Below are 15,878 nucleotides of genomic sequence, written 5' to 3'. Positions count from 1 at the left end.
ACCCTATAAGGCTAAGCCTGGGCCTCCACACATCATCTCTAGGTGTGGCAAGGATTGAGAACTGCTGGGGATGAAACAATCATTTGAGGCACTTGGATTATTGTAGTGATAAAAGAAAATAGTCCACTTTATGTTTAACTAGATTTTCTTTCTTTTTTTTTTGTGGTACCAAGGATTAAGCCCAGGGGTGCTTAAGACTGAGCCACATCCCCAGACCTTTTTATATTTTATTTACTGACAGGGTTTTGCTTAGAGCCTTGCTGAGTTGCTGAGGCTGGCTTTGAACTCTCAATCCTTCTGCCTCATCCTCCTGAACTGCTGGGATTACAGGTGTGCACCATTGTGCCCTATTCAGATTTATTTATTTCTCTTTTTTTAAATTAAATTTTCTTGTTGGCTTTTTTTATACCTTTATTTTATTTATTTTTATTTGGCGCTGAGGATGGAACCCAGTGCCTCCCATGTGTTAGGCAAGTGCTCCACCACTGAGCTATAATCCCTGCCTCTGTTCTTTATTTTTTTTTTTATTTTTATTTTTTTGAATTTTTTAATATTTATTTTTTAGTTTTCGGTGGACACAACATCTTTGTTGGTATGTGGTGCTGAGGATCGAACTCGGGCCACCACGCATGCCAGGCGAGCACACTACCACTTGAGCCACATCCCCTAGCCCTGTTCTTTATTTTTTATGTGGTGTTGGGGATTGAACCCAGGGCCTTATGCATGCTAGGCATGTGTTTTACCACTAAACTATCTCCTCAGCCCCCTAAGATTTCCATTTTAAATGAGGACTTTCTAAGTTTGAATTCTGACACATAGTAGGTGGCATGCACTGAAAAGATGTTTGGTAATTGAGATTACTTCAGAGTCACTTCTAGGAGGAAAAATTCATCTGTGCAAAGTATAGATGAATCTTTTTTCCTTGCATTTTTTTTTTGGAGATACATGTTTATTGTTTAGAACTTGAAAATGTTACTTTTAAATGTTAATGGAATATTGCATAGTGGTATATGTGTAACTGGAAAAGCTGAATGTACCACTCATCTTTTATACATTTCTGTGAGTGGTCATTGTCTTTTGGTTGTGACCACAGACCAGTGTTTGTAGAGCTGGCGGCATACAGATATGGGTCAAAGACTCCTTTTTTCTGATTGCTACAGGCTAGCCTAATCTGTGTGCTGCTAGTTGGACTTCCTCACTGATAGGCATAACTCTCATTTACAGAATGTCTGCTGAGCTGAGCATTGTGGCAGACACTTGGAACACATTATGCTGTTCCTCACACCGGCCCTGTGAAGGATAAGATTCTCATTTGCAAGCGAAGATACTGAAGCTCAGAGAGCTGTCCAAGGACGCCCTAGTGTGCACCTCATCCTGGAGCTGGAGCTGGAGCTGGAGCTGGAGCTGGAGCTCAGATCTGTCTCCAGAGCCTATGCCCTTGACCTGTGTACACACTGCCTTTCAAGTCAGAAGCGATCTTCAGACTTTCTTTTATAAAGGTGTTTTTTTGCTGAGTCTGAATACTATTTAGTTATGAGCTATACCTAAGCTAATAGTGGAGCAGAGACCCTTAATTAAGACAAATAGAAGTGTTGTTGACTTTTGTGGCCTCAGGCCTGCCTTTCCTTCCAAGGGACCTCCCAAATGCCCTAACTCATGCTGTGAATTGTTCAGCTGATTAATGGTGAGAGGTTTCTGGCATGGATTTAATAGGCATTTACCTGGAGGCCAGGTTTCTCTGCTTAGAGCAGAGCTCTTACCTAACCTTTTTGACTTGTGCTTTATCCTTAGTTTAAATCATAGGGAAATACTCAAAATGCCTCCTCTTCAACATCTTCCAGACTCATTTTCATCCTTCAAGGCTCATTTCAGACCCTTTGCTTCTTCATGAATCCTTTTCTAATTCCTTCAGCTAGATATGATCTGATTCTCCTTGCTTTTGTTTTTATTGGTTCATATTTATTTTGTTTTATTATAGTCATGGATCCTAAATTTCTCTAAACCCCCACTACCACAATCATAATCCCTTGATTTTATGTTCCCATGAACAGAACTCTTAGCACATGTAAATCCCTTTATGTCTTTCACTACAGTGTCTCTCAACATGGTTGGATAACTTTAATATTGAATGTAAAGATAGAATGTAGATTTAATTAGTTCTTGTTATCTTTCCCATAAAAGTAACATATACTTATTGTGAAAAATTGGAAAGTATGAGACATAAAAAGAAAAAAATTACTCTTTGTCCTACCACTCAATGATTGTTAATTGAAAATGTAGAGTAAAAATAGGATTAGTGTTCACAAATTAAGAGATAGTCCCCCACTTGGCAGATTTATCCAAAGAAATTATGTTCTTTTGGGGTGGGCAGAGAACATGTGCCAGGGCTACATGTGACTCTCAGAGTGTGGTATTTCATTCAAGGCCCTTATTTTTATACAGGGGTGAAGAAAAACAGGGTAAATAGTAGCCTCTTCGATGTTAGGTCGGGATGTACAATTTAGAGGTTGGATGTGGTTCTGCACACCTACAGTCCCAGTTACTCCAGAGGCTGAGACAAGAGGGTAGCTTGAGCCTAGGGGGTTTGGGTGACAGCAGAACCTTGTGTTTAAAAAGAAAAAGGTGATACAGCTTAATTGTTACTAATATTAGGTTAATCTTAAGGACCAGAAAGATTAGATCTAGAAAGATCTAATTATAAAGAGAGAACTTTTCTCTCAGCTTAAAGAGCCAGTGTGGGTCTTGCAATTCATTGCTTTTTACTTCCTTAAATGTTAAATTATTTGGTTTTGTATAACATTCCCTAATGCCTAAAAACTAACAGAAGCCACACAGCTTTAATGGAGGCCCTTAATTTGGTAACTCGTGTATTGTCATTTATTATAATAACTTTATAACTTAAAATGCAACATGACACCCTGCCCCCTTCCTAAATGGTTTGTTGCTTATTCCTATCCAGACAGCATTGCTAACAGCATTTATCATGTGAAGAAGATACTGTTGCAGGTCAGATAGGAATGAAGTGACCTTTTCAGTGACTTAACCTTCAACTCTGCAGTTTATGGAGAGAAGGCCAGTGATAATGTGCCAAGTCTATAAATTACAAGTTCCCCAAGCCACAGTAGATAATTTCACATTAAGGCTGTGGTATTTAAAGAGAAGAGGTAAAGTTAGAGGAAGAACTTTTTAAAATCGATTTTAAGTTTCTTTGCCCCTGTTTTCTAAGCCTTTTTTCACTGCTGTTTAAGGCAAAGAAACTGCTCAGACAGTCCAGAAATTATTTTCTCAAATTAATGAGTGTTCTGGATAATAGGGGTGTGTCAGAGTGTGTGTGTGTACACTTTAATTTGATTAATTGTTAAGTAATTTCACATTTACTAACTAGTAAATAGTCAGCTATTTTGTTTAGGATTCTAAAACATAAAATTGACCATTTGTTTCCACTCTAATGTTATTTTTTCATCAATTGTCCTGGGGAGTTCCATTTCTTAGGTTTCATTTTAACACATTTTATTATATGATTGAGCCTTTCTTCCTTTCCATCCTTTTAGATTCATTTGAGTTAATTGTTCTGCTTAGAGATTTAAAGGTCTTGACATAGGCTCAGTCTCTGGTGAATCAAAAGATGCAGGTTTCATCGCAGTACGCTTGCGTTGGGGTAAATACGTCTTGCTTACTAAAGCAGGCAGAACAGAATAATCTATAATTTCATCTCCACAAAACTGAAATCACTGTTAGTCAAAGCACATTGTACTTCTAAATAACTTGACTGTTGAATATACATTTTTTAATATCCTGCTTTTTTTTTTTTAAAGAGAGAGAGAATTTTAATATTTATTTTTTAGTATTCAGTGGACACAACATCTTTGTATGTGGTACTGAGGATCGAATCCGGGCCGCACGCATGCCAGGCAAGCGTGCTACCGCTTGAGCCACATCCCCAGCCCCCAATATCCTGCTTTTTGTTCCCTGGGATAATCATTTGCAGATACATTTCACAGTCCTGAATCACAGAGGAGCGTTCTTAAGTATCCCAATAGTTGAGGCTTAAAAAATATTAATATAAAGGTGATCTATTCCATTTGGTAGCAAATTGAATTTATCCTCAGGTGTCATTTTTCTCCAGTTTTTAATGCTTCATGTTGTGATCCCTTTAGACAATTAAGGCTCAGTCTGAGAATGCTAGATGGTAGTATTTGAAGAAGAGTCTTAGAATGTAACTAGTTTCTCATTAGAACCTTGCTGCAGAGTGACTCCTGCTATTTCTAAACTCTCGTGATCTAGCCAGATCCTCAGTCAGTTTCTCCTTTGGAGTTTGAGTTCATTATCAAGTATTCATCCTAGCAGATAAGATGTGTTTTACTGACGGAAAAACAATCCCTGTAGAACCAGCTTGTTTCTTTGGAGTGTGAGGCTCCATGTAAAACACTTCAAGATGTAAGGAATAGAGAGGTACTACCTCAGATGCTATGTGCTAAAAATGTTTTTATATAATAAAATTGCTACTGGGCTGCAGACATAGAGGTAGAGTGCTTGTCTCGCATGCACATGGCCCTGGGTTCAATCCCTAGCACCACACACACAAAAAAACAAAAAACAGAAAACTAAGTTTTCTTCATTGATATTTATATTAAAATTGAATTTTAGTATTCTCTGAGCACCACTTTCTTTTAAAAAATGTTTTGTAAGTTATTGTATGTCCGTCTGGAGATGAGTGTAGTAGACAGGGCTCAAGAAGGACGGCAACATCATACTGACAGCTGTTAATGGAGGACAGTGCTTAGTTTAGAAGTCTTTCTCAAGGTGAGCCTTTTGCAGCTACACAGGTCAGTGGCCACGTGTAACTGGGAAGATGGGATTTTAAAAATTCTGTGATTTGAGTTTGCTTACCAAACCTTTTTTTCTTCAACCAATTTTCCTAGAACAAAGCTATTAAGTAAAATTATGAAACTAATAAAAAGCTAAGGATTTTTAAAGTACAGCAAAACTTTGATTGATTGATTGATTGATTGGTTGTTAGTTTGAAGTACTAGGGAGCAAATCCAGTGGCGATGCATGCTAGGCTTGCACTCTCTATCACTGATCTACACCCCACCCCTAAAACTTTATTTTCAGATGCTTATATCTATGGCAAAACAAGAACATTGATAATTAGAAAAATAACAATTTGTTGTTACTTAGAATTTTCTTCTCAAAAAGATAACATTTAAATGATAGGAAACATACCAGCATTAGTCTTTTCTCTCTCTTAACTCTTCACTTTTAGAAAGCAGTCTATGACAAACTTAATCACATTCTCTCTAAAAAACTCGTAAATATCGTAAGTATTTGCTATTTGATCATTTCCTACTTCAAAAAAACTACATTTCCACTTAAATGATAGAACTAAAGAAATTTTCTGTGCCTTAAGTCTCTTCTTAGCCTTTCACTCAGCTATTTTGGATATGTAACCATGATCTTAATCTAATAATAGTTGTAATTGGATTTTGGGTCAAAGGAAACACTTAAGCTAGATGTGTGCTCACAGAATGTTATTAATGGAGACATAAGATGATTACAGTGAATTAAAGGAAGTAGTTTTTTTTTAATATTTATTCTTAAGTTTTAGGTGGTCACAATATCTTTATTTTACATTTATGTGGTGCTGAGGATGGAACCCATGCATCTAGGCGAGCACTTTACCACTGAGCCACAACCCCAGCCCAAAGGAAGTAATTTCTGCATTCATTGCAAACTCTTTATCTTGGCATTCAAGGCCTTTTTAGTTATTAATTCAGCCTGCTTTTTCAGCTTCTCTACCTCTGTAGAGATTATGACATTCTGACAAACTGGATACTTGGCTATTCCTTAAAATTGATCAGTTTATCATATCTACAGTTATAATTTGATGTCTAGAGCAAGATAAAATTCACAAATGAGTTATTTGGCCAGGAATTCTCATTTCTAAGATAAAGTCAGTGCAAGCATACTTGGGCACCCAACCTTAATTACTCTCTATATCCTCCCTGAGCATTTCATCCACCAGTATGGTATCATTTCTCAGATCCAGAGATGTTTGGCCCTGACTTGCTTTGCCAGCTGCAGACTCCGAAGTTTCTGACTTTATAAAGAACACTTCCAGAAAAATATCCTGCTGGCACCTGCAACTCAGTCTTCTAAAGGTGTTTCCAAATCTAACCAATACTCATCCAGCTTCCCCAAATCCAGAAACCTATTGGTATAGGACATATTGAACAGATATCTTTTTAAATTTATTATTTTCTTTGTATTTCTAGTCATTTGTTTATTCTTTTATAAAAATATCATTATTTGTTTATTTTTATGGTGGTGCTGAGGTTCGAACTCAATGCCTCACATGAGCAAGGCAAGCTCTCTGCCACTAAGCCACAACCCCAGCCCAGTCATTTTCTATTTTTCTTTTTTGATTACCTTCAACCCCAAAAATCTTACAGTTGATACCTGACTTTTGAACCTCTCTCTTCTCCCAACCCATCCTTTACACTTGCTACCAGGATTATTCTTCTGAAATATCAATTGGTTTATATCATTCTACCCAGAAACCTTGATGACTTTCTATTGTCCACAATAGGAATGTACGATAAATTACATAGGTCATCTTAAGTTTCCTAGAAGTTACATTTTAAAAGTAACATGAAACTGATGCAGTAAATTTTATTATATTTGTTTTATACTCAACATAGTAAGATATTGTCCAATTTTTTGTTGGTGGTACTAAGTTTTTGGAATCCAGAGTGCATTTTATACCTAACAGCAAGCATATCTCAGTCCACACCAGACATGCTTCACATTCAAATAGCTAGCAGCTCCCTGTTCAACAGTACAGGTCTATAGCATAAACTCTGAGGTTTTTGGACTGACATTCTAGGCTCTCTCCAACATCAGCCGCTGCCCTGCATTTTTCAGTGCCTACTGGCTTACTCATACCCCAGCCACACCTAGTTGCCTGCCATTCTTTGCTTCTCATTACCCTCCCTGCCTGTGGAAATCTGACCAACCCTCCAGGGCCTGCTAAATGCCACTTCTCATGGTGTCCTGATGGCCCTCACCACATTGTGTGTGTGTGTGTGTGTGTGTGTGTGTGTGTGTGTGTGTGGTGTGCTGGAGATTAGAACCCAGGGCCTTGTGCATACAAGGCAGGCAGTCTACCAACTGAGTTATACCCCCAGTTTTCACCACTTATTCTTGACACTCCATGGCAGCATTTGTGGGAGCCATTAGTTTGGTTCCTATGCAAGTAGTCAAGCACCCCACTAGGAGGGGAGCAGCTCAGGCAAGCTAGGTCTGTTTGCTCTTAGTGATATTCTTTTGCTGTTGGACAGGTGCTGTGCTGACATCTTTGGGATCTTAAGCAGTCTATCAACAGTTATTTTATATTGCCTTTGAAGTGTATTGTGAATGAAATTTCCTTTACATCTGATCATTTCTACTGTTTAAAAAATGTTCTTGCTCTTTGTGGACTAGAACTTTTGCTTATGCAACAGAGGACATGTTAATTTCTGGATAGAACTAACTGCCAAATACGGATAAAACTAGATTTCAAATGTATGTGTGCTGTAGGTTATTCTGGCTTTCACCAGATTCTGATCCTGAATAGGATTCTTTCTATTATATTACTTGTTTTTTGTACGTAAATTGCAGATGTATACTAAGGCTTTTTTCCCCATATATATATATATTTTTTTTTTTTTAATTTTTTAAGTTGTAGTTGGACACAATCCCTTTATTTTATTTATTCATTTTTATGTGGTGCTGAGGATTGAACCCAGGGCTTTGCACATGCTAGACGAGTGCTCTACCACTGAACCACATCCTCAGCCCCTCTCCTGTATCTTTTTTGGAAAGTTTATATACCTTTTGAGTTTCTGTTCTCCTAAAGAGATTTAACCAGTGACTTTTTGCCTGGGATCCTTTGCCTGTGTAAAAAGCAAACAGGTGCCTGAAAGGTTGTGCTCTATTCTGGGAGAAATCTGATTAGGGCTGTGTCAGGTCAGATTCAACCTGCTGACAGATTATTTAGCGAGTGCCAAGATTGACTCTAAATGCTATCTCAGATTTTAATGGTTTTCTTGTGAAGGGCATTTGTAGATGAAATCAAATTGTATTTAAAGTTAATTGTGACTGTTGGACTAGAGACTGCTTAAGAAGAAATTATTCCCTTGAGCAGGCAGTAGTCAGAAAAGAATGATTCATCAGATGATGTTACAAGGACTATAATTGAATTCCTTGTTTTAACATAAATTATTGTATTTTAAATTGTGGTGAAATCTTAACCCCAGTAAAGCAAAAATTCCTCAAAAATTCCTCAAAAGAACTTTCTAGTATATTACCTTAAGATCTTTTACTAGTTGGCCCAAATCTCCATACAAGTACTTGAAAAACAAAGTAAAATATGATATATTTTCCTGGTGATGTAGATTTCTAGACATCCCTGATGCTGTTCTTTCCCTTACTTCTTCTAGTCCCTAGTCCACTGTGCATTTCTTGGATCCCAAATGTCTGCAAGCCTTTCTCTGTCCAGGAGTCAGGTGGAAACTGATTGCTTACGGTCCCTCTTAAGGCCCTCCTCCTTCTGTTCTTACTCCATACAGCACTCAGAAGGATTTTTCTTTTTTAAACTTTATTATCATTGTTATTATTTAAATTTCATATTGTGGAAAGTTTTAAATATATATCAAAGTAGAGAGATGAGTGTATCTCTCATCCAGCTCCAACAATGATCCATTCATGGCCAGGCTTGTCTCATCTACTCCTCCATCACCCACAGCCCTGTGGAGTTATTTGAAACAAATCCTAGCTTCATGTCATTTAATCAGCTAGTTTGTAATTGCCCCAAAGTGAAATTTCGCCTACTGGTTGGCCACATAAGGTGGGGAAGGTTGGTAATAAGTTCTTTGCCACCCTATTTTTCATCTTCCAGTTCTGGTTCCTCTTTTTCAGGATGTGTTCCATTTTTTGTTTGATAATTGCTATCACCAGAAAAATTAGCTTTGTGTTTCATGTTAAGCAACTTTTTTTTTTTTTTAAAGAGAGAGAGAATTTATTTATTTTTCAGTTTTCAGTGGACACAACATCTCCACTTTTTATCTCTATGTGGTGCTGAGGATCGAACCCCACGCCACCGCTTGAGCCACATCCCCAGCCCTCATATTAAGCAACTTTTGTACCAAATGCACTCTTTAAAAATGTATGTGAAGCCAGGCACCATGGTGCACTCCTGTAATCCCAATGTCTCGGGAGGCTGAGGCAGGAGAATCTTGAGTTCAAAGCCAGCCTCAGCAACAGTGAGGCACTAAGCAACTCAGTAAGACCCTGTCTCTAAATAAAATACAAAAAGGCTGGGGATGTAGCTCAATGGTCAAGTACCCCTGAGTTCAATCCCAAGTACTCCCACTCCCATTAAAAAAAAAAAAAAAAAAGACGTATATGAAAGTTGTATGTACAAAAAATGTTTTTATGGTTAAGGAGTTTTGTGCTCACGAAGTCTTAAAAATGTTTCAAATTCCTGTGGAGAGGGGCCAGGGTTTTGGCTCAGTGATAGAGCGCTTGCTGAGCATGTGTGAGGCACTGGATTCGACCCTGGCATCACATTAAAAAATAATAATAAACAAAGGTATTATGTCCATCTACAACTAAAAAAAATTTTTTAAATAAATAATAAATAAATAAATTCCTGTGGAGGGTGTAACATAGTAATAGAGCACAAGAAAATTCTAATTCTTTTTTAAGTTTTAAAAAAGAAAATCATAGGTGCTCATGGTAAAAATAAAATTCAAACAATACCAAATGCTATGAAATAAAGACAGATATTTTCCTTTTGTTCATTGATTGCGTTCACTTCCTTATTTCCAAAACAACTGTTATTAATATTTCTTACAGATCCTTCCAGAAAAAAAAAACACTTAAAGCCTTAATAATATGTATGTTTGACGTATTCTCTCAGTTCCCTTGAATTTAGTAGGCAAGAATTGATTTTAATGTCGAGAAGAATAACTAGCTTAGTGTTTTGCAAGGGGTTGAAGAGGAGATTATATGATACCAACTTTGATGTTTTATTGATGTCCTTGAACACTAGTTTCCTCACATTGGTTATACAGCCATGTGTATACATACAGCAATCCTAGTGTCAGTTGTATTCTGCTGCCCTCCCTATCCTCCCCTCCTCTTCCCCCCCTCACCTCTCTCTACCCATTCTACTGTGACACTTATCTCTCTTTTTTTTTTCCTTCCCTTCCCCCTCACTCTTATTTTTTCATCCTAAGTTTTCAAAAGCACATTTTAGTGTGGACCAGATACATTTCAAGTGTTCCACAGGCACTTGAAATGGTAATGGCTGTTGTGTGGGACAGCATAGGAGGAAGAAAGGGTGTAGAATTCTGTTTTCCTTCCTTCCTTCCTTCCTTCCTTCCTTCCTTCCTTCCTTCCTTCCTTCCTTCCTTCCTTCCTTCCTTCCTTCCTTCCTTCCTTCCAGCTGGCGTTAGTGGTGTCTCTGAAAAAGGAAGAAAGGGTGTAAAATTTGGTTTTGTTTTTTCTTTTCTTTTTTTTTAATTTCACAGTTATTGACCACTGTCAATAACTGCTTTTTGGGTGTGTATGTTTTTTTAAATTGTTGTTTGTGGTTTTTTGTCTTTGGTGCTAGAGATTAATTGAATGCTGTACCACTAAGCTATACCCAAGCCCTGCTTTTGGTATTCTTAGTGATTGCCAGCTCTGATTCAATTGTATTATCACTAGCGTCAGCACTTTTAAAATATCAGTTTTTGTTCTTATAAAATCAACAGTACTTACAACTCAAGGTAATCCTGCTGAAATTGAATTCCTGCCAGGTAGGCATTGCCACCCTGTGGTAACTCAAAAGTTTATTCATCAATATATGAAAGACCAAATTTTAAACAGAGAATGTGATTTAGGAATATTAGTATATAAAAACGTTAAACTTGAGCACTTTATTCTGAATTTGGAGTAAGCATGTACTAGTGCATAGTAAAATTAATTGTTAGGAGAAGATGGAGTGATAGTTCCTAAGAAATTGGTGATGATATTCTTTAAATGTAATTTATTTTAGGGGTCGCAGATGGTGTCGGAGGATGGAGAGACTATGGAGTTGACCCATCTCAGTTCTCAGGGACTTTAATGCGAACGTGTGAACGTTTGGTAAAAGAAGGAAGGTTTGTACCAAGTAATCCCATTGGAATTCTCACCACAAGCTACTGTGAGCTGCTGCAAAATAAAGTACCTTTGCTTGGTAAGTAGATACCCTTTGTGTTACCTCTTTAAAGAGTCATTATATGGTTAAAAGTAAAATCAAGAGAGTGATTTACCAGTCTAACTTCGTTCTAAGGCTCTTCCTACTAGGCAGAGTTTGATAAAGAATCTTTGGTTTAACCAAAATTCAGAATACTGCTTGAAGGGAGTGTAAAAAGGTTTAGCAACATTGGAAAACAATTTGGTATTATCAAATAAAATTAATCATGAATGTACAGTATGCCCCAGCAATTCTTTTAGGTATTTATGATAGATGTGAGAAACTCCTGTGCAACTGTATTCCAAGAGCTAGATACAGGGATGTTCTAGTAGCATTGTTGTTAATAGCAGAAAATTGGAAACAGCCTAAAAATGCATCAGTAGTAGAAAGATGCATTGTGAAAAGGAACAACTTAAAGCTGCTTGCAGTACTCAGAAACACATTGTGAAGGTTAAAGAGGACTTTGCAAATTACCACCTGACAGTTAGTTCTATTCCATGTATTTCATGTACAGAAACACAAAAAGTTAGAACTGTATTGTTCATGGATTCTAAAATAAGGTAAAAGAAGAAAGAAAAGCAAGAGATTATAAAATTTAAAATATAATTCTGTCCTAGGAAGGAAGAAAGGGTCTAGGATCTGGCCTGCAGAGTTCAGGTGATTGCCTGTGGGGAGTGGAAGTTGTAGAACCTCCAGGCTACTAACATTTGATTAGTCCATGAAATAGTTTGGCACAAATTAGATCCCTGTTAACCTTATATTAGGAAACTTAAAAACAGACACCTCTCGTTTGATTATCTAGTATGCTAATGTAGTATCTTTTGGCCAGCTTTCTGCATTTGTTTGTTAAATGGTTTCCTGGGAACTTAGCCTTTGGAGCATGTTCTCAGAAAGGGTGTTATTAAGTTTCTGTTAATTGCCAGCACTTTGTGGTTATTAGAAGACCTCCCACCCAGTCACCATCCACACTTAAAATCAGGCTCTGTTCAGTGTTTCTGAAGATTGCCATGTTGTTGTAGAATTTGCCTTCAGTTTAAATCCTTTTTAGGAAGGGTTCCTTTTAATCACTCTGCCATCTTCAGTGTTCTCCATGCTGTGCTTAAATAGCTTGTTTTCCTTCTAACTGAAGAGAAATCATGTCTTGCAATTTCAATATATACTGCTTTTCTTAATATCTCTTGTTTTGAACATGCAATCTGGAAAATGCTTGGCACAGCAAAACATTGTAGATTTATTTCCAGTATTTCTTTGTCAATTTGCTATATGACTTTGGGCAAAGCATTTAACTGTGACCCATTGCCTTCAAAGTTTAAATGGAGAGAGAGAGAGAACGCCCAGACAGAAATTCCAGGGGGCTGCTGACTCCTATGTTCCTATGAGTGCCTCTGCTGGCACCTTCCCACCCCCACCCCCATCCTTCATTTTGATTTGTGACAGCCAATTACAAAACAGCTATCTTGTTTTGTTTTTTATTTTTTTGTTAAAAATTTTTTTAATATAGTTGTAGATGGACAGAATGCCTTTGTTTCTTTTTATTTGGTGCTAAGGATCAAACCCAGTGCCTCACACATGCTAGGCAAGTGCTCTGCCACTGAGCTATCTTGTTTGCCCTAGCCCCTATCTTGTTCTTCTTTTTCTTCTTCTTCTTTTTCTTTTTTTTTTGTACTTTAAAAGCTTTGGGGCGGACTGGGGTTGTGGCTCAGGTCTGGGGTTGTAGCTCAGTGGTAGAGCACTTGCCTAGCATGTGTGAGGCACTGGGTTCAAGCCTCAGCACCGCATGTAAATAAATAAATAAATAAAAATAAAGGTTCATCAACAACTAAAAAAAAACCATGAAGCCCTGGGCACCTGCTCTTTTTTTAAAAAAAAAAAAGAAGAAGAAGAAGAAGCTTGAAGCTTTGGGGCACTGTGGCGTACATCTGTCATCCCAGAGGCTGAGGTAGGAGAATCACGAGTTCAAAGCCAGCTTTAGCAACAGCAAGGCACTAAGCAACTCAATGAGACCCTGTCTCTAAATAAAATACAAAGAAGGGCTGGGGATGTGGCTCAGTGGTCAAGTGCCCCTGAGGTCAATCCCTGATACCCACCCGCTCCCCCCAAAAAAAGCTTTGAGATTTTGCAGGTCTTTTTTCCTACCTCTGCTTCTCTTCCTGTTTACCTTCATATAACATGGAGATAATAGTCAAATAAATTTTGAGGACATTTTTTAAGTGGTTTACCTACATTGAATATTGTGATTATTTTTTTCTCCTAAAAGATGCATTGAAATAGCCCTTTGTTGTCATTTTTGTCATCGTCGTTGTCATCGTTCCCCCCCCCCAATCTCTGGGCTATTTGTAACTAAACTCAAGCAAATTTTGGCAAAGACCAGCTGCTAAGCTTTGCTAAAACTCAGATGTACTTGTAAATAGTGACAATTACAATATTAAGTAATTTTTTTAAAAAAAATCCAGCAATTGCTTAAAAGCCTACAAAATAAACCCAACATAAAGAGCAAGCCAGTGACTGAATCACTTATTTATCTGAATTTCTAGCTGCTTTGGGGCTGGGTTGGCATCACAGGCTATTGGTTGTACTTCCTCAGAAAACTTAAGTACATATGCAGAGATCTCAAGAAGCCAATGTATCTGAAGAATTTGAGGGGTCAGTCCTAATAAGGTTATCCCTTTCTCTGCTGCACCAAGGCTTAGTAGTAGATTACAAAATAAGGGCTGAGTGATAAAAATATTTCTATTTTAGCCTGAGGGATTTGCCTGAGTGCCTGTCTGTGGGTCAATTGTCTGAACATCCAGCACTCATTCTCAGCTCCTTCTTTTTTTGCATTTTTTTCCCTTGCTTGTTTCTCTCCAAACACACAAGAAGATAAGCTCTTCTCCCAATATTAGGCTGTTGAGGAGGCAAAGGAGAAGTATACACTGCAAACCTGCAAGACTGAGTTTGGGTTTGTTTCTGTTGCTTCAAATACTATAAAGCTCCATTGCTCAGGAGGACTTATTTTAACCTCTAGGACTACTGCCATGGGGGTACAAAAAGCCTGTATTTGTCAGTGAGTCAACATCAGTCCTTCCTGCAGTAAAATTTCCAAGACTATGCTACTCTTCCGTCATTTTTCATTCTTAGGATCTAATTCCATCAACCTTCAGAAGATCTTTTTTGTGGCATTCTACTACTGTTAAATAGTTTTTGTTAATCAACCTTAGGAAGGAAAACAAATCGGTGATCTTGCTCTACTATAAGCTACAGAGTAGGTTTTGACAATACTTTTAATTAGTTACAACACCCTTTTTTTTTTCTTTGACATTTAAGGGATAGGGACTTGTGGTCTAACAGTAATGTCAGTTTAGTTCCAACACATGTACTATAAATAACAAGGAAATAGAATTTCTGAACATTAGGATGAGAAGCATGCTTATATTTAAGTTGTTTACATTGTTATATATTTTCATTTAAGACATTATTAACAAAAATTAGATACCCATAATACCACTAAGAAAATTTAAGATTATAATGATTATGCTCAAATCTTTTTCTTCACATTTATGCAAAGAATAATAGTAAATGCAGTTGAGTTTACTTTATGCTTACAAAGCCCCATGAAGTAGGTACAAAGGAACTTTGTTCCCCATTCGGTTAGGAAGAAACAAGCCTACAGAGAACAGGTGGCTTGCCCATGGGCACACAGCTAGAAGACGATGGCACACTGGGATTTCACACAGCTGGTTCCACAGCCTGTTTGCTTTGTTTTGCTCTTTAACTGTGATTTTAGTAGTTTAGACTTTGCCTACTGCTGCATTTTGTTTTTTAATTTACTTATAGTAAGTTTCACTCTTTGATGGAGTTCTTTAAATTTCCCTTTTTTTAAAGGAAACTTTAATACTAGTTTATAATCTACTTATTTTACCTAACTTACCTAATCTTTCCTTTCCACATGTATATTTAAAAAAATTTTTTTTTTTTAAAGAGAGAATTTTAATATTTATTTTTTAGTTTTTGGTGGACACAACATCTTTGTTTGTATGTGGTGCTAAGAATCGAACCCGGGCCGCACGCATGCCAAGCGAGCGCGCTACCGCTTGAGCCACATCCCCAGTCCCTTAAAAATATTTTTAGTTGTAGATGGACACAATATCTTTATTTTATTTATTTTAATGTGGTGCTGAGGATTGAATCCAGTGTCTCATGCGTGCTAGGCAAGCACTCTACCATTGAGCTACAACCCAGCCCCTCCTTTCCATGTATATTTCTTTAACAATTTTAATGGTTATCAAATAGGTTTCTGTTTTAAGTGTTGACATGACTTAACTAATTTTAATCCTTTGAGACAACTCTATAAGGTAGTTACTGTCATTCATATTTTTGTAAATGAGGATACTAAAGCATGGAAAGGTTAAGTAATTTGCTCCAGGTCACATAACTAGTAAGTGGCAGAGCTAGGATTCAGATGCAGGCCGGCTAAATCTAGAATCTGTGTTCCTCTAAGTATTACATGATGGCATATAGCCTTGCATTATGTGAGTGTACTGTAACTTAAGCAGTCTCTTAATTTTAGATATTTAGTTTATTTCCAGTTATTTCTTAATCGTTGTCCCCCGCCTGCCTCGCCCCCCCCCCCCAT

At 37.4% G+C, this 15,878-nt stretch overlaps 1 protein-coding gene across 1 annotated transcript in view; it reads left to right on the top strand.

Annotated features, from left to right (window-relative positions):
• Pptc7 (protein phosphatase targeting COQ7) overlaps window positions 1-15,878 on the top strand; it is a 40,819-nt gene that overhangs the window by 12,360 nt on the left and 12,581 nt on the right. The window contains 1 exon segment of the mRNA XM_015502504.2: window positions 11,084-11,263. Within this exon segment, the coding sequence (XP_015357990.1) occupies window positions 11,084-11,263 (180 nt within the window).

This window comes from Marmota marmota, unplaced genomic scaffold (genome assembly GCF_001458135.2).
Source record: "Marmota marmota marmota unplaced genomic scaffold, marMar, whole genome shotgun sequence".
Lineage (NCBI taxonomy): Eukaryota > Metazoa > Chordata > Mammalia > Rodentia > Sciuridae > Marmota > Marmota marmota.
The sequence above is the reverse complement of the archived record's forward strand: the minus strand, read 5'-3'. Positions and strand labels throughout refer to the sequence as shown.